We start from the raw sequence: 19,657 nt of genomic DNA, 5'->3' as shown, positions 1-19,657 counted from the left end.
CCCTGAAGAAGGAAATGGCCACCCACCCCAGTATTCTTGCCTACAGAATCCCATGGATAGAGGAGCCTGGCAGGCTACAGCCCATGGGGTTGCAGAAGAGTCCCCCACGACCTAGTGACTAAACAATACACACAATGTCAAGACAGAGGCTCCTCTTTAGGGAGGGACTGAACAGTATGGCTCAGACAAGAGCAAAATGTCCTCCTTTCCTTTGTGCGTGTGTGAGTGTGTGTGTGTGCATGTGTGTGCGCGTGCTTAGTCACTCAGTTGTGTCTGACTCTTTGCAACCCCATGGACTGTAGCCCGCCAGGCTCCTCTATCCATGGGATTCTCCAGGCAAGAATACGGGAGTGGGTTGCCATTTCCTCCTCCAAGGGATCTTCCCCACCCAGGGACTGAACCCACGTCTCCTGCACATCGCAGGCAGATTCTTTACCCCTGAGCCTCCTGGAGTGCCCCCTTCTTCACTTCCTTCCCCCGAAATCCATTCAGTGCTCCAAACCATGAAACCAACCCCTGCCTAGTCTCCCTTGCCTACCCAGCCCCATCTCATACTCCAGACCTTTAAGACTGATCCCAACACACCTCCCCACTCACCTCTCTCCCATCATTTCCAAACCTCGGTGTCAGACATCTGAGCTAATTAAACCACCAATCACATCACACCACTCCTGCCGAAAGCCCAGCACCTCCGTGTAGCCTTGAGAGTGCTGAGAGCACTCTGCTCTCCGCTCTGATGGTCTTTGCCTGTCCGTCCCGACCCCACTGTACTGGGATACTTAAGTTTCCAAAACACCCTGCAACTTCCATTCCTGGGCCTTTATCCTTGCTGACTGCTCCACCACGAGTCCCCTTGTCTTCCTATAATTTTGCTGGACCACAGGCACCTCTTGGGTGGGGTGAGCCTTAGTCATCCTGGACCACCACAAAGCAGGAGCTTGACAGAAGCAGCCCCCTGATAAATGGAGAAGTGCCCACCCAGTAGGAGGATTTAATAGTGTCAGTCTCTCAGTTGTATCCGACTCTTTGCGACCCCATGAACTGTAGTCCACCAAGCTCCTCTGCCCACGGGATTCTCCAGGCAAGAATACTGGAGTGGGTTGCCATTCCCTTCTCCAGGGCATCTTCCCCACCCAGGGGTCAAACCCGGGTCCTCTGCATTGTAGGCAGATTCTTTACCATCTGAGCTACAGGGAAGTCCCTATCCCACGAAGTCTCTTTTCAGCCAGAACATTTAAGAACGGCAGTACAGGGCAGTGCCATGATCAAGGGCAGCATCATGGTCAAGGGCAGAAGCTGGACCTGAATTCAGCCCCACCTCTGCCCAGGGAGCTCCTCAGTAGAGTGTGGGGAGTAACAGAACCATAGCGCAGAGTGGCAGGGAGGTAGGAGAGATGACGGTGCCAGGAACAGTGGGGAAAATGCCTGGATCCACATGGCTCTCGTTGTATTTGTTTATTTCCCCTTAATCTCTCTCAAATCAAAATCCAGCCTGAGAAGTACTTCCCCTTTTCCCTGGGAAGAAGCCAGATGTCCGCTTCCCCAGGGGAACAGGCTTAATGACAGAGAGACCAGTGTTCGGTCCGGAGGGTCAGAGGGTGGGCGGCCTCAGCGCGGGGGGCTCTGGATTCTGAAGGCCTGGAAAACCCACGGTTTACCACGGAAACCATGACAGGACTTTAGATTAACACCCGCCCTCTCTTCCTCCCCCGGGGCCTCCCAGGCCCCCTCGAGTGAAAGGACAGAGGGCCCCCGGCGCCCGCGGTGAGAAGCCCACTCTGTGGTTTGGCTTTTCCTGTCTGCCCACTCGCCTCGGAGCAAGCCGAGCTGCTGTTACTCAGGGACCACTTCCCTCCGAGCTCGCAGGCAGCAGAACTGGCAAAGCCAGCACCTCTGACGCGGCCCCTGAGGCCCTAGCAGAGGCCAAGACATTTCCTATGTCCGCCAACACCGCTCCCTTCTCTTCTGAGTCCAGGAATCTTGCCTCCAATTGCTTTTGAGAAAAAAAAAAAAATGATGCTGTGGCAGCATCATTTTCCCGCAATAAACACATCTTCAAAAGAACTATGGTCCTACTTTGAAAAATGCCAAAAGGTGCCCTAAGAGCCATAGATCTGGGAAATGTTTCCTTTAAGCACAGGCCATAAACTGCATTTCTGTGCGCAGTGATCCCTGAAGGTTTCAGCATTAGAATCCTGTCCATTTCCCTTCCTCGGCTCTTCCGGAATCCGCTCTCCATGCCCCACTCTGCCTCTCGAGCACTGCCCCGAAAGGAAACTCCCATAGAGATCAGTGGTAGTTCCACGGACCGGACAGGACCTTATTTGACTTGAGCTGGAGGCATAAAGTGCTTAATTTGATTCCCAAAGCAAGAAGCTGCTATCGCAAATAAATTAATGGCTCACTCTCATGGATGGGCTTGGAGGCTCTGGGAATGGATTAATGTTTTTTGTTATCAACAAGCTTTTGTTAAACTTAACCCTGTGCCAGACGCTATGCCGGTCCCTGGGTGCTCTATCCATTCCATCTGGAAGAGCAGTTGATCTAAATAAATAACAAAAGTTCACCTCTCAAAAATCAGCTAGACTCAGAATCCTATTCAGTGTAAGCTTTGAAAGGTGTCTTGTAGTTGTTGAAATTGAAACTGCGGTGTTTATTCAGGGAGATGGTATTGTCTGTGCAGAAGGCAAAGGATCGATTTGGTGTCAGAAGACCTGGGTTTCCATCTCAGCTCTCCTGTGTATTAGCTGTCAGGTTTCAGCAAAGTCCTTGCACGCTTGGTTTCCTCATGAGAGCACCTCCTCGGTGAATCAGAGCTGCAATTAAATGAGACAATGTGTGCAAAGCGTGCCTTGCAAACTCAGTTTCAACACAGGCTGATTCTTTCAGAGAGTTTACACATGAGGTCATTAAAACTTTACAGAGTCATGTTTAAAAGTTGTTTTATAGGAAAGCTGGCAATGCTTCCAAGCATGTTCACAGACTCAGTAGATTTCAAGGTTGAACAATAACATTCCAACCCAAACAACCAAATTCTGGGTAGCCAAAATTCAAGGAGGAAGTGATAAGAAGATAGGAAAAATGTGGAAATGATAAAAAAAAAAAAAAAAAGGAAGGATGTGAGACAGAGGGACGAGAGAAAGGACGCATATGTGGTTGCATCTGACTCTTTGTGACCCTATGGACTGTAGCCCGCCGGGGTACTCTGTCCTTGGGATTCTCCAGGCAAGAATACTGGAGTGGGTTGCCCTGCCCTCCTCCAGGGAATCTCCCCAACCCAGGCATCGTCTCTTATGTCTCCTGCATTGGCAGGCAGGTCCTTTACCACTAGCACCACCTGGGAAGCCTGAGAAACGATGCGATGGAGGGGTAGTAGGCAGGAGAAAGGCCAGGGAGAAAGCCAGCCTCTCCGAGTGGAGGATGGGGACCTAGAAGAAGTGAGGGATGTGGAGGCTGGGGTACCCGAAGTCTTCATGCAGGAAGGGAACCGTGGTTCCTCAGCCCAATAAGATCTTTCCCATCTCAGTTTCTTTGCATTTGTTCCTCCCTTTCTCTGGAACATTCTTCTAACCTCAGCCAATCACTCCCCTCACTCATAACAATACCTTCATTCCCCCACTAAAGTCTTCAGTTCTCTGCTGAATCGTCTCTTTTGCAGAGATGTCTCTACCACTTTACCTGGTGTCACTTGACTAAATGAACGAGTAAATGGCAGGAAAAAGTTGCATAAGCAGATGGAGAGCCTGGGGTCTAGGATGCTGAATTTCAGGTAGTTTAGCACCTACTACTGTGATCAGCATTGCTGTTACTTTTTAACAAAGTGGCAAATATCTTCATGAATAATGAAGAATTCAAATACCCATAGATTAAAAAAAAAAGTCTGATGCAGTGTTTTCATCTCCAGTGAGCTCCAGTGAAGGTAGAGGTTTTGTTTATTCCCTGACACATCAACACTTAGTATAGTTCCTGACATATGGCTGGCACTTATCAAAAACTGACTGAACAGAGGAAAGTAGATCAGTTTTAGCAAAACTTTGTGGCACTTTGGCCCCAGCCAGTTGTTTCTGTTATTCCTTTCCTAGCTTCATGAGGAAATTACAACAGAATCGATGCCAAAGTTGAGTGGCTGGCAATAGAGCTAGAACCAGGAGTCAGCCGCTCTCTCCCTCTCATGTCACTTAACTGCTACATGTGTGACCAGGGGCCAAGCACAGCCCTGCATCAATAATGTGAATGTAGCTTTTCCTTTCTTCAGATGACTTTGATCCCTTCAAAGGATCACAGTGTACTCACAGACTAGTTAAAATTACTGTTGGTACTAAATTTTTATGCTCTAAATTTAGACATCATTTTATTTACATTTTCTTTGTTGAATTGCTTTTATTCCCATTTTTTTTTTTCTCTTGTGAAAAGAAGGCTAAAGCAACAGAAAAGCACATCGTGGAATGTTAGAGCTGCCTCATACCTGGCAACAAAAACAGAATTTGCCTTTTGTGAAAATGTGAGACAGTTCTGGAGAAGATAATAAATGATGCTCCATCAAAATATGTCTCACCAAAATTCACCCTTTACCATGTTTGGTTTTGTTTTTAATTATCCTCTCTCTGTATTTCCCTTCTACAACCCTTGAGGAATTTCTGTGCTGGATTCTTAACTCTTGAGTCTGCAAATTTGAAATCTTTGGGAGTGTTACAGTTTTAGGTGTACATATCTCATTTCCTGCTTTCTACTAGAACTTTGATTTTGTTCAGGAATCTACTCCACCCACTAAGCCCATGTTTCTTAACAACAAAAAAAACTTAGCTGTTTGTGTATTTTAGGCTGCATCACGCCACATGCAGGATCTTAGTTCGCTGACCAGGGATCGAACTCATGCCCCTTGTGTTGGAAGCACAGAGTCTTAACCACTGGACTGCCGGGGCCGTTCCAAGCCCATGTGTCTAAGAGGAAGCTGAACCACCCTCAGTTTAATTGGGGTGGACGTGACCAGTCTAAAGCCTTTCTCTCCTTGCAGTGAGTGACTGGCCCTGGGACAGACATTCAGGCTTGTGACTCCATTTTGCTCTATAAGATGAGCCGTCTGGTTAAAGATACCCCTAGATGCCTTACCAGAAGCTTCTAGAAAACACCAAACGGCTCCATAGGAATATTCCCATAAGCAGTATCATCTCATGGCAAACAACCTTTTCTAAAACTATATTCAGAATCCAAATCACAACAGGAAACAAGTTACTAAAAGGGGCAGTTAGTAAATAGAAATATTTTCACATCAAAAACTGGAGGACATAAAACAATCTAAACATATGTAAAGTACAAGGAAAGAATGTGAAGGGAAAATATATATTAACCTCTCCTGAAAAATTCAGTTTATACACGTGAAACAAAAATAATGGATGTGAAGCCTCAGAAGGTAGGCGTAATAGAAAGTTACATACAGTTGAAAGAAAGATAATGAATTAGAATATCAGTTCAGTTCAGTTGCTCAGTCGTGTCCAGCTCTTTGCAATCCCATGAACCGCAGCACACTAAGCTTCCCTGTCCAGCACAACTCCCGGAGTTTACTCAAACTCATGTCCATTGTGTCGGTGATGCCATCCAACCATCTCATCCTCTGTCGTCCCCTTCTCCTCCCACCTTCAGTCTTTCCCAGCATCAGGGTCTTTTCTAATGAGTCGGTTCTTCACATCAGGTGGCCAAAGTACTGGAGTTTCAGCTTCAGCATCCGTCCTTCCAATGAATAGTCAGGACTGATTTCCTTTAGGATTGACTGGTAGAACTAAGGAAATCACTTAGAATGTGGTTCAGAAATAAAATGTGAAGTATAACAGGTACAAGGGTAGAATGAGAAAGGCTAACATGCCTAATTAGAGTTCTAGAACAATAAGATAAAAGAAAAAAATTAGAGACTATAGTCAGCCAATAGCGTCTGAAATTTTTCCAGAAGAGAGAAAAAATATGAATCTTCAAGTTGTATGAGTCAACTGAACCTAGGGTAGTATATGGTAGTAAAACTGCATAATATCAAAGGTAAAGGTAAAGAGAAAAATCAGAAAGTTATTTTAAAAGAAAACAAAACAGACAAGTTACAAAGCAATAATTAAATTGACAGTGGATTTCTAAGAAGCAATAAGAGATGCCAGGACCATAAATAGTACCTTTTATAATAAATACTCCGGGGAAAACAGTTATTGTCACAGGAATCTTATTTCTAGCTAAATTACCATTCAAAGTTAAAAGTTAAATACAAATAATTTTAGACATATAAAGTCTAAGAGTTGAGTGCCCACAGAGTCTTGCTGACCAAAATTACTGAAAGGTATACTTCAGCAAGAAGGATATTGAATCCAAGGGGAAAGATGGCGCTCCCAAAACACAATAGTGGCCAAAGAAATCTGTCAAATGCACTGTCGAGTCTAAATAGTTACTGACTGGTACAGATAATAATAGCTAATTGAGTGTGTGAAACTAAAGTCAAGATGGACCCCGTATAATAGATGATAATATCATAAAAGATGGAAGAGAAGCTCAGATGTTAAGTCATTTTTGACTTGTTCAAGAAAAGACATACAAATAATCATCTCTAGATTTCATTAGAAAAACATAAGATCAAATTATGCACATTCATTTTAAATTTTAAAAAGTAGTGGATGACTGCTAAAATAATTCTTTAATGTATGCTTTCCAAACACTTATACAGGGAAATAAGGAAGTAAAAGAAAATGTGATCCATTCAGCATCGGCCAGGAAGGGAGGAACAAAAGTAACAGAGCTATAAGATTCAAACAAGAGCTGTAGTTATTCCTCAAGTTCAGTCACAGTCCCGCCCAAGTATCACGTTAACTGAAGACTGAATTGTAAAGTTGGTTTCCAGTAACACCATTCAAAGTCTTAAAGAGAAGGACAGAGAAGAAGAAATAAGTTAGCATATGCACACACACGCACACAGAAGGAGCACATAAAAAATAGACATAGTTCCAACAGCACCCTCTCCCTCTAACTGGTTGAGACATATAACTTCCTTCCCCAAAGCTCATTCTGTGCTTCCTTCAGCCTCAGCCAGGCTTCCTTGAGGCTTCAGCTGGTTGAAGTCCTCTATCTGGTGCAGTGACTCAGCCCTTTATTCCAAAGGGGTCTGGATCCTCACTGCCCTGCCCTCTCTTTTGTTTTGTTTTGTCTTTTTCTTTAGTTGCTATAGTTTTGCACTGGACATAGAAGTACTAAAGAACAACTCCGAATGCTCTGGGCTCCAAATAGAGCTCCCCCCACCCACATGGTATTCAGCAAACAAATTTCCTCTCAGTGATTGACCCAGCCCAGCCTGGGAGGGGTAGTGGGGCTACCACATGATACTTGTGACATCAGATGTGTGGAGTTTTTCCACCAGCTGGGCACCTACAGTTCACATCAATCCTGACAATAACTGAAATTAATGCAGTCTGAAGCTCAGTCGGTAAAGAATCTCTGCTTGCAATGCAGAAGACCCAGGTTCGATTCCTGTGTCGGGAAGATCCCCTGGAGAAGGAAATGATCCACTCCAGGATTCTTGCCTGGAGGAGCCCATGGACAGAAGATCCTGGCAGGCTACAGTCCATGGGGTCACAAGAGTTGGACCCAACTTGGCGACTAAACCACAGATTAAAGGCTCAGTTCCGCAAACCAGCTCCCCACTTCAGATGCCAGTCACAAATCCCAGGTCATCACCTGTGCTTTAAATCAGGGTTCCAACAACCCCTCCTCAGGTTCAGTCATTTGCTATAACAACTCACAGAACTCAGGGAAGTTATTTACATTCATTGACTTATTATCTAATAAAGGTTGTGAGAAAGGGGCTTTGCCGATGGCTCAGTGGGTAAAGAATTCACCTGCAATGCAGGAGACACAGGAGATGCGGGTTCAATCCCTGGGTCAGGAAGATCCCCTGGAGAAGGAAATGGCAACACACTCCAGTATTCTTGCCTGGAGAATCCCATGGACAGAGGAGCCTGGGTTGCAAAGAGCCAGACATGACTAAGCACTCACATGCCCGGGTGAGGAGGTCCACAGGACGAGATCCAAACAAGTCCTGAGCACAGAAGCATCTATCTCTGTGGGGTTGGGATGCACCATCCTCCCAGCTTATGGGTTTGGTCACAAGCCTGTAAACTTTCCAGACACCATATTTTTGAGGGTTTTGTGGAGGCTTCATCTTATAGGCATGCTGCTGCTGCTAAGTCGCTTCAGTCGTGTCCGACTCTGTGCGACCGCATAGACAGCAGCCCACCAGGCTCCCTCGTCCCTGGGATTTTCCAGGCAAGAACACTGGAGTGGGCTGCCATTGCCTTCTCCCATATAGGCATGATCAATCACTAACTCAAGCTCCATCTTCCTCCCCTTCTCAGAGGATGAAGGCGTGAGCCCGAAAGCTCCGTGTTTCTGATTATGGCTTGGTCTTTCTGGTGACCAATATCCGCAGAAGCTATCCTGGAGTCCACCCAGAGTGACTTCTTGAGAACGAAGAACACTCTTATCACCCAGGAAATTCCAAGGAACTCTGTCAGGAGCTAGGATCAAAGACCAAAAGTTAAAATATTCTCCTAAATGCTCTTAGCACTTAATAAATTACAAAGATGTCAGGAGCTCTGTACTAGGAACCAGGAGCAGAGACCTAGAGATGGATTTTCAATGATTCTTTTCCTTTCGGTTCTGTGGTACCTGGCACCCCCGCTGGTCAGATGGCCATCTCAGGTGCCAATTCAGCAGGTCCCCTGGGTACACATTGCTCCCTTATAACACAATCTCCTAGAAGACCTTAAGTTTCAGGGCAAGAGGAAGAAGCAAGAAAGTCTAGATGTATTATCAGATGTAATCTTGAGATTCCTGACCCCTGGGTACTGGCTAAGGCAGAAACAGTGTGGCTTGAAGACACCCAGTGGACTAGCACAATCACGTCCGTTAACTGAGAAGGTGAATCCAGTTCCCTGGGATCTCCTTTTCTCCCCAGCTACATAGGCATTCCCCACGTTGTTTCACCAGCCTCACTGAGTGAGACCTTGTAGGTGATCCACATTTTTCATTATATCTCCCTAGCTTGGGGGACTGGGAGCTTTGACATCTCTGACTTTCTCAGCCTCTCACCAGACAGCATGGCCATCCAGGCTACCAGCTTGTCTCGGCAGAGAGAGGACCTCTCATGGCAGAGTCCCCTACTCTGAGGATATAGGGCTGTCCTTCCAGGAGTCGGTGAAAGCGGCTCTTCCAGGGCTCTGCACTGCCGATCAGTGAGTCCACTCTACCTGGTTTCGTGACCCTCTCGGAGTGAGACAAGACCTCGGGCACTTCGGAGAGCTTGGCCACACCAGCCAGCACGCACAAGCCCCTCCCGGAAAGGCCCCACCCCTTGTGCTCCTCTGGTTGGACTCTGTTGCTTTAACGACCCATAGCAAGAGTGGCTGCAAACAAGATGGTAGTCTCCTAGGTCGCTTTTGACACCCATGTCACTACTTTGTAATCATATTTCACGGCTTATGTTTTCATCTCCTGTCTTGGCAAAAACAGAAACAAAGTCCAAAAAAAAAAACAAGCCAAGGGCTGATTTGGGGGGTTAAACACCCCACTCTGTCTCCCAGGAGAAAAAGACATTGACCATTTCTTGATATGCATTTTCCTTCATGTGAGCAGAAAATGTAACATCTTGCTGGGTTGAAGTGTCCTTGTGCCTCGCTGTCAACTGAATTTGTAGAAAAGGGAGAAGTCATATATTTGGCTTGTAGTTTGCAGAGTCAGCCACAGGGAAGCCAAAACGATGCAGACAAACACAAAATAAGCCAGGCTGCCTCTATCGTGAAGAAACCGGAAAACACTGTCAGGTGTTGTCAGGGGATAAGGCAGGAGTTGGAGAGCAGCTGTCAGGTGTCGACAGCATTGTCTTTTAAAGTTTCAGATCATAGAGGAATCGGGATGTCTCTGGAGTGTGAGTGCTGTCTCAGCGTCTCTTGTTGCTCGTGAGAGGTCAGGCAATGAGGGAGAGGTGAACTTCTTGCATTGCATGCTGAGTCACTTCAGTTCAGTTCAGTTCAGTCACTCAGTCGTGTCCGACTCTCTGCGACCCCATGAATTGCAGCACGCCAGGCCTCTCTGTCCATCACCAACTCCCGGAGTCTACCCAAACCCATGTTCATCGAGTCGGTGATGCCATCCAACCATCTCATCCTCTGTCGTCCCCTTCTCCTCCCGCCCCCAATCCTACCCAGCATTAGGGTCTTTTCCAATGAGTCAACCCTTCGCATGAGGTGGCCAAAGTATTGGAGCTTCAGCTTCAACATCAGACCTTCCAATGAACACCCAGGATTGATCTCTTTTAGGATGGATTGATTGGATCTCCTTGCAGTCCAAGAAACTCTCAAGAGTCTTCTCCAACACCACAGTTCAAAAGCATCAATTCTGCGGCGCTCAGCTTTCTTCACCGTCCAACTCTCACATCCATACATGACCACTGGAAAAACCATAGTCTTGACTAGACGGACTTTTGTTGGCAAAGTAATGTCTCTGCTTTTAAACATGCTATCTAGGTTGGCCATAACCTTCCTTCCAAGTAGTAAGCGTCTTTTAATTTCATGGCTGCAGTCACCATCAGCAGTGATTCTGGAGCCCAAAAAAGTAAAGTCTGACACTGTTTCCACTGTTTCCCCATCTATTTCCCATGGAGTGATGGGACCAGATGCCATGATCTTAGTTTTCTGAACGTTGAGCTTTAAGCCAACTTTTTCACTCTCCTCCTTCACCTTCATCAAGAGGCTCTTTAGTTCTTCTTCACTTTCTGCCATAAGGGTGGTGTCATCCGCATATCTGAGGTTATTGATATTTCTCCTGGCAATCTTGATTCCAGCTTGTGTTTCTTCCAGCCCAGCGTTTCTCATGATGTACTCTGCATATAAGTTAAATAAGCAGGGTGACAATATACAGCCTTGACGTACTCCTTTTCCTATTTGGAACCAGTCTGTTGTTCCATGTCCAGTTCTAACTATTGCTTCCTGACCTGCATACAGGTTTCTCAAGAGACAGGTCAGATGATCTGGTATTCCCATCTCTTTCAGAATTTTCCACAGTTTATTGTGATCCACACAGTCAAAGGCTTTGGCATAGTCAATAAAGCAGAAATAGATGTTTTTCTGGAACTCTCTTGCTTTTTCGATGATCCAGCGGATATTGGCAATTTGATCTCTGGTTCCTCTGCCTTTTCTAAAACCAGCTTGAACATCTGGAAGTTCATGGTTCACGTATTGCTGAAGCCTGGCTTGGAGAATTTTGAACTGAGTCACTTCAGTTGTGTCCAACTCCTCGCGATTCCATGGACTGTAGCCCGCCAGGCTCCTCTGTCCATGGGATCCTCCAGGCAAGGATACTGGAGTGGGTTGCTATGCCCTTCTCCAGGGGATCTTCCAGACCCAGGGATCAAGCCCGGATCTTTTTACATTCCTGCATTGACAGGCGGGTTCTTTACCGCTAGCGCCGCTTAGGAAGTCCTATGCTTCTTGCAAAGAGCATGCCAAGACAATCTTCCTTGGCAACAAAAACGTGCTAGAAGAGAAGATGCTGAAGACAGTCGTTATATCAAAGTCTGGTCCTTCGTGTGCTCCGGCTCTCACAAAAATAGGTTTAAGAGGAAGACGTCAATGTCTGTTTTCTCCCCAAGATCAGTCTGTGATCTCCCAGTGAGAGTGACATCTTTAAGGAGAATGAATTTACACAATGATTAAAAAAAAAATCACAGAAAAATGTAGTGCAGCATCTTCCTTGGGACCTGAGGGTGCTGCCAGCCTCCTGCCCTAAATCTCTGCATGTGGATAACCAGAGGTACCCTGGTGGCAATGTGAGAGATGGGAACTAAATGCAACCATAGTTCTTATTTATTATTTCAAGCATAAAATTGTTGTTGCAGATATATATATTTAGGACTGACAGGTCAGCCTACCCTAGAGTAACTGGACTTTGTCCAGATGGCCAGCACAAGGCCTTATGTTAATCCCTGGAAAAATGAGAGAATTGCTACAGTGACCTTGTTCCTACCCTCTCTCCTGCCCTCCACCAATCAGAAGCCCTCCCCATGCCTGCTATCATCAAAGTTTGCTGTTCTGTGTTAGCATTGCCATGTGCCTCTGAGATGCTTGAAATGTTTTGAAAATATGCTGAGGTTAAGTGATATTTATGGGCCTGTGTTTCGCACTGGCTATTATTCTTATTTTTCAGTTGAAAGCTACATCCAGATAAAGTGGTCCTCCTCTCCTAAATCAGGGACGGTGAGGACCACTCCCCACCCTTGGCTCTGAACTTCATCCCTCCCTGCCAAAGCCATGGTTCTTTTCTGCCCCCAGTTTTCCTGGTGAATTGCAGTTAGGAGCTTCATAGAAAAAAAGGGCTTGATAAGGGTCCAGAAGTCCAGATATATCTTGCTTTTAGGGTGAATGTTTTCTGCATGTCCAGAATGTGTTCTCTCCCCTGCCTTACAATAATTATGTTGTGGTACAGGGGGTGGCCACTAAGATTGAAGGGGAGACTTTCAAGTTTGTTCTTGTCAAGATGGAATGTCTCAACACTAGGCCGTACTTTATTCATCCTTCAAAGTGCCTGCTAAATTCCAATTATTTTTGTAATTTTTTCTTTTTATTATTAAGTGCCTACTATCTGCCTGGCCTTAAGCTTTTCTTTTGATCTACCATACGGTGCTTTTTATTTATACTTACAACAAAGCTGGAAATCTCTTAAAAAGAGGCGGGAAGAAATGTCCTTTGACACGTCCTGCTGACTTTTGGCGCTTGCCACAGAAAGCGATGAAGACAAAAATCCCCATCTATTATCATGGCTTTTATTATCAAAGCCCTTGGCCACTGAGAATGTCATTGTATGAGTTGGGGGCTGAGATGGGGATGGCACCCACTCAACTCTACTAAAGACGCTGTATCTCTGGTTCTGTGCCAAACCGCCAAGCAGGCCTAGTCTCCACCTGGAACTGGGGACCTGGGGGACTCTCGAGGCCTTTGTGCTCCTGGGCACCTTGTCGGATCAGACCCACTGACAGCTGCTTCCTCAGAAATGATCCACAGAAAGTTTTGCTACTGCTCAATCTTTCTTTCTGAGTACTGTGTGGATACTGGACGGACGGCTAACCAAATGACAGGGATGGATAGCAAAGAAGGCGAGAGAACCCTGCCTCTGAACTGGGACTGCTCAGGTCTTATGAGGTCGCTGGCTTAACCTGGAGCACGTCCACAGTAGCACTCCCGAGTCAAACAGAGAAGACAAACCAGATTCTCACTTGCTTTTATCCAGGTCTTCCACGAGCTACAGATTTGAACAGAAGCTGCCTCTCTCTGAGTTGGGGATGGTCTCCTGTGGCAGCGAGGAACAGCTGGACAAAGATGAGGCTGGCGGCCTCCCCCCCAGGGGAGGAAACACCATCTTCTTTACGATGGCCTCGAAGCCTTGTGTCACCGAGTTTCCGTAAGTGCCACCAAGTTCAGCGGCAGATTTTCAACACTAAGATCCACAGGAAGGCCCTGGTCCTTTAATAAACTCACAGCTGTTACAGCAAAACAGCACGTGCAAATGTCCCCTCCAGAAGCAACTAGCGGGGGATCTGCATTATTATTAGCAGCGGGGCTACCTCAGAGTCTGTTTTGGCTTTTTCCTGCATTTCATCCAAATCAGTTGCTTTTAAAGAAATAAGAGAAGTAGGTTGTGAGCAAAGATGAGAAAGGAAGAGAGAAAGCTGAGTGCTGGTCATTCACTACTGATTCAAGGACTCAGGCTACCAGTTATTTTTATTCCCTCTGAAAGATTTATTACACAAATAATAGTACTTCTTTTCCTTAAAGCACATTTGTGAGCTGGTAACTCCAGGAGTAAGGGTATCACATAGGAGGTTCAGCGAGGGAACGAAAGCGGCTTGCTGTCCCAGTCTTTCATGAGAAGACTCAGAGCAACATTAGTTTTCTGCTCACAGCAGGGTTGATGGGGGTGTTAATTTCCTTATTACACACCATCCTCTCCAAATACCTTTATGCGTCATGGGATTCTCACATATATAAAAGCGCTGCAAGGATGATGATACAAACATAAGCATTATAACTGCTCCTTCTTGACACTGGGAATGAGTGTCCATGTCAGCTGTGTCCAAGAGACTGAAGCCTCAGGAAGGGCAAGACTCGTTCCTCCCTGTGGGACTAGAAGTTAACCTAGAAAAGGTCCACTTTCTCTCCCACGTTCTTCGCCCCCTTGACCCTCACAATCCACATGCAGTGCTGGGTGTCCTTGAATCGTCACCCTGCACGGAATCGGGTAGCCCAGCCCACGGTTTGCTCTTGGCCACTGAGCCTGGAACATGATAGCACTCAAAAAATTAGTGTTGAAGTGAATTGCATCTTCCTGCTCTTCCCTGGGGATTCCTCTACACCGTCTTCATCTTTGTTCACCATCCGAACTCAGCTGTGCCCTTGGTTGGCCGGCAGAAGCCATCTGACTTAGAGACCCGGGTAAACAGCACGCAGGGCCTATGGGGTAAGTAAAGTCTCAGGCTTTATACGCACGCGCACCAAAACCAGATTTCGAATAAGGAACTCCGGACACCTGGAGGGAGCTTGCGTGTGGGACCCTCAGTGCACGTCGTCAGTCTTGTCCTTCCGTGTCTGGACGGTGCCTGACTCAGGTTCTGACTCAGGTTCGCCTGCCTGAGAAGCCTGCGCGTGTGCTCTGTTTCTTCAGTCGTGTCCGACTCTTTGCGACCCCGTGAACGGTAGCCCACCAGGATCCTGTGTCCATGGGGATTCTCCAGGCAAGGATACTGGAGCGGGTTGCCATTTCCTCCTCTAGGGGATCTTCTGGACCCAGGGATCAAACCTGCGTCTGTTAATGTCTCCTGCGTGGGCAGGCGGGCACTGTACCACTCGCGCCACCTGGGAAGCCCAAGAAGCTCTGTGGGGACTTGGAAATGGCTGGAATCCGAAGCCAAGGAGACCTAGGTTAGAATCCCGGGCCTGCCTTTTCCTGCCTATTTTCCGTGGCAGATCCTCTCACATTCCCCAGCCTCAGTTCCCTCACCTGGACAGGAGGTGACCTTAGCTGCTGGATGGAATTGTGAGGACGGGAAGGGGTTGCTACACACGGAGTTTGGAGGATTGAGAAATGATGCTGCTCAGATGACATCCTGAACACTTGCGCGTGGATACCTACGCCAACCTCTCATTGTTTTTTCTCGGTGGGGAAAATCTGAGTCAGGGAACATGGGCTTCGTTGCCAGGATGGCTGATAAGATTGGAATCATCCCTCGAAGCGGCTGATGTCAGCCACTCGGGGGTGATTTCAGAAACTTTCTAACAAACCTCCCTACTTGTTTCAGCTTGTTCGGGCAAAGCACTTAGTGGCCCAGTGTGCAGTTGGGCTGTGTGGTGTAGAGCAGATACGCACCTGCAAAAGGGGTCGAGAAGAGGGTTCCCTTTGCAGCCTTGGAAGGGACTGTTTATACCCAAGAAGTATGGGCACGTAAGGACAGAGACGTTCACTGGGCATCTCTGTAAGGGAGCTAGATCCTACCAACTTTGTAGCCAGAGGCTTGGGGCTTGGGCGGGAAATGGCTGGTATTCCATCACCCTCCTTTACTTGCTACAGTCCTCTAGAAAAGTGGTTTATGTTTCATCCTTGCAGGAGGTAACTGTGGTCCTATAAACTTTGTAGGAGCAGCTCACATATATAAGGTAGGAGCCAAAGTTAATGTTTATGGCGCACAACCCTGGGAGGAGTCTTCGGATAATACTAACAGCCAGCAGTTACTTAGCGCTCACTACGTGCCCAGCTCTGTTCTCATCACTTGACATACAATAAATCACCCACTTCCCTTCTGACACACAAGCTTGATCCTCAGATGAGGCAAGAGTCTTTCAAACCGGGCTTCACAAACAGATTTTCTTTTTCCAGAATAACTTCCTCTAAGTCATACACAAAACTATTTCTCTTACTAATGTTGGAAGTCCCATGCCATCCTCTATCAGGTGACCAAGAGGTCCTCTGTGTCACACTGAACTAGGTGCCCGAGGCTGGACATGCCCTTTGACCAGCTCCTGCAGTGTGGTTGCTGGGATATGATGGAATTTTACACTGCTCTCTTTTATTTGCCCAGAAGAACTCTATTTATTGATATAATACCTGGATGGGTCAACCTGCATACGCAATGCTTCTTTTTATGAAAAGGAACTTTCCAGATACCATGTTGTTATGAAAATTAAATGAGGAAATACACGGAAACCTCCTAGTGCAGAGCCTGCCACATAGTTGTGCTCAATGAAAGTCAAGGATTTCACCCCAGTAATATAGAGGGACAGTGCAACCAAAGGAAACAGCATATGCAAAGGCCTGAGGGAGAGGCTGAGTGATCTGAGAACTACGAGGATGTACTGGTCAGTTCCAGCTGTGTAACAAAGTGCCCCAGACTGCAGGGCTCAAACAACAGAGAGTTACTGTTGCACAGTTCTGGAGGCTTGAAGGTCAAGATCAAGGTGTTGGCAGGGTGGCTCCTTCTGAGGGCTGAGGGTCTGCAGTGGGAGAGTTGATGGCAGGCAGGGCAGGCCAAACAAACAGATAAGACAAAATGACCCAAATCCTTAAGGGCATTAGAAGATACTCAGTGACTATCAATATGTCATCAGTACCGGGCTAAGGAAATTCACAGGTAGATAAGGTGTGACCTCTGACCCTAAGGAGCTGTAAGTCTGGTGAAGTCAGGCCCTGGTGAGATCACCCGAGTGGTGGGTCGAGTTGACAGTGAGGATGACGGGGAGCACCAGGAAGGAGCTCCTCACCCAGTACTTGCCTGGCATGGACCAGAGAGACGGGGTGAGGACACCCCAAAGTCCTGAAGCAACAAAGAGTCCTCAGGGCTGGGCCAGAATCGGGCTGTCCCCCTGCTGTGGGCGGGATGAGCAGCCATGGAGGCCAGGCTTTGCTGCAAGCCATGCAGGTCCCTTCAGGAGTGTGCACTGTTCATACCCTCACACGCACTACCCCAACTCTGCCGGAGGCACACCCAGACACCCAGGGATAATCGAGCTGGATCTGGTAGGAGAACACAGCCATGGATGTGAGAAGTGAAACATGGAGGCAAAGTGATGGGTCTCAAGAAGGGATCCTAGAAAACCTAGACAGTGAATTAAAAAGCAGAGACATCACTTGGTCAACAAAGGTCTGTCTAGTCAAAGCTATGGTTTTTCCGATAGTCATGTACAAATGTGAGAGTTGGACAGTGAAGAAAGCTGAGCGCTGAAGAACTGATGCTTTTGAACTGTGGTGTTGGAAAAGACTCTTGAGAGTCCGTTGGACTGCAAGGAGATCCAACCAGTCCATCCTAAAGGAAATCAGTCCTGAATATTCATCGGAAGGACTGATGCTGAAACTGTCCAGTAATTTAGCCACCTGATGCAAAGAGCCAACTCACTAGAAAAGACCTGATGCTGGGAAAGATTGAAGGCAGGAGGAGAAGGGGGTGACAGAGGATGAGATGGTCGGATGGCATCACCAATTCAATGGACATGAGTTTGAGCAAACTCTAGGAGATAGTGAAGGACAAGGAAGCTTGGCATGCTGCAGTCCATGGGATGCAAAGAGTCGGACGTGACTTAGTGACTGAACAACAACAAAGAAAGAATCAGGTGGGACGGTGGGTGAGCCCAGAGAAAGGCCACGTCTTGGTTTCCTGAGGCTGCAGTTACAGATCAGCACAGATCCGGTGGCTTGAAACAACAGATATTTATCTTCTCGCTGTTCTGGAGGCCAGAGCCCAAAGCTGCAGTGTCGGCGGGGTCGGTTGCATCTACAGACTCAGGAAGAGCTGCTCCGGCTGCCCTCCTGAGTCTGGGGACGCGGGCGGTCCTTGTTGTTCCAGGCATGAGTTCAGGCTCTGCCCCCGTCCTCACACGGCCTCTCTTATGAGGACACCCTTCACTGGATTTAGGGCCCACCCTACTCTGGGGTGATCTCACCTCCAAAATCCTTACCTGAGTTACATTTGCAGAGACTGTTTTCCGTACGAGGTCACCTGCATAGGTACAGGGGTTAGGACATAGACTTCTGGAAGAGGGGCCACAATTCAACCCACTGCAAACAGTTAACCTAAAGTCCGGAGAAAGGGGGGGAAGACTTGCTTTTTGTTGCCTTTTTGTAACCTTTTATTTTGTATTGGGGTATAGACGATTAACACACAGTGTTGTGATAGTTCAAGGTGAATAGCGAAGGGACTCAGCCATACATGTACATGTATCCATTCTCCTGCAAACTCCCCTCCCACCCAGGCTGTCACATGACATTGAGCAGAGCTCCGTGGAAACAGGGAGAGGATTTGGGTTTAGGAGCCAGTAGCATCTGAGCTCAACCTTGCAGGGACAGGCAGGTTGGGCCTTCGAGAGGAGGGAAGGGCATTTCAACAGAGGGAAGAGACGTGAGGGCTCAGAGGCACAGAGCACCATCCCGTACCGAACACCAGCCATGTCAGAGGAGGGGTGAACTGGGTTCTGCCTCTGTCTTTCTCTCTGTTTCATTAAGTTCCATCACGGCCAATGCCACTGCCATGACCCGACACTGAGTGCAGCCACGTGGTGGAGATATCAACGAGGAATGCCCCCTCCTCTGTCCCCACAGGGCAGTTCCAGCTTGGCCCGGCCCTGGACTGCTCTGCTCCAGGTCCCCTACAAACGTCTGTGCTCAGTCACGAGTGTCCAAAGAAACGAGGGTGACCTGCGCAATAAGCATCTCACGGCACCCCAACCTGACAAAGTACTTCGATAGTGAAAAGGTGTTATTTGTATTGAGAGAATAAACCTTGGTATCTGAAGGAGGAGACTACAGAAGCGCCATGAGACCTGGTGATTGTGGCAAGGCGCTTATTGGCTAGTCTGCAAAACACCTAGCCCGTAGGAAGACCCTGGCGGCGGCAGAAAATCAACCACCGAAGAGTCTGGAAGACTGTCTTGGGGTCTCACTTGTTGTTGAGTCCGTTCACTTGAAAGGCTTTAGGGACACTGGCCCCGTAGGAGGCAGAGTGGGGCACACCGGGTGGAAAGGCACCGTGTGACCTCACTATGAAAGGGCTCAGCTGTCAGCCTGAGGGATCCTTGCTTTATCCTGCAGCTAAGGGCAAGCTGCCTTCGTGCTTAGTCGTGTCCGACTCTTTGCAACCCTTTGGACTGTAGCCCGCCAGGCTCCTCTGTCCATGGGGTTTTCCAGACAAGAATACTGAAGCAGGTTGCCATTTCCTCCTCCAAGGGATCTTCCTGACCCAGGGATTGAACATTTGTCTCCTGTTTCCTGCATTGCTAGGCAGAGTCTTCACCTGCTGAGCCATAGGGGAAGCCCAAGGGAAAGCTAGTCCTTAATCATCAGCAAGGTCAATGTTTTGTGCTAGATTAAAACAAAGCAAAGGGTTATCAATTGTCGGATGCTCTGGAGCAGGCTCAGTGAGTGTCAGGTCGCGTGCCTCTTTTCCTGCTCCCTTTAGGGTAATTCAGGACTATCCAGAATGTTATTATCTAACTAACTGGAGACATATTTCTTTTGCCAGCAAAAGATCTGGTTGATACAGTCTTTAGAAATTTGTGTTTGCGAGATGAGCCATCCGTCCTAGCTGTCAAGAGAATCCTTT

The 19,657-nt window shown here is 47.4% G+C and overlaps 1 protein-coding gene across 3 annotated transcripts in view; it reads left to right on the top strand.

Moving 5' to 3' along the window:
• Nucleotides 1-19,657, top strand: part of LOC145521520 (rho GTPase-activating protein 20) — a 74,483-nt gene that overhangs the window by 38,747 nt on the left and 16,079 nt on the right. For 2 of the 3 annotated variants that reach the window (XM_081530180.1, XM_081530179.1), the window contains exon 4: nt 13,306-13,476. In XM_081530180.1, coding sequence (XP_081386306.1) covers nt 13,306-13,476 — 171 coding nt within the window. Of the gene's footprint in view, nt 1-13,305; nt 13,477-14,844; nt 14,994-15,675; nt 15,726-19,657 lie in introns of those variants that run through there. The other variant, XR_014065440.1, reaches the window with a different exon arrangement.

Source organism: Giraffa tippelskirchi, chromosome 9, assembly GCF_054371585.1.
Source record: "Giraffa tippelskirchi isolate mGirTip1 chromosome 9, T2T-mGirTip1v1.2.pri, whole genome shotgun sequence".
Classification (NCBI taxonomy): domain Eukaryota; kingdom Metazoa; phylum Chordata; class Mammalia; order Artiodactyla; family Giraffidae; genus Giraffa; species Giraffa tippelskirchi.
This window is presented reverse-complemented; position numbering and strand designations above follow the sequence as displayed.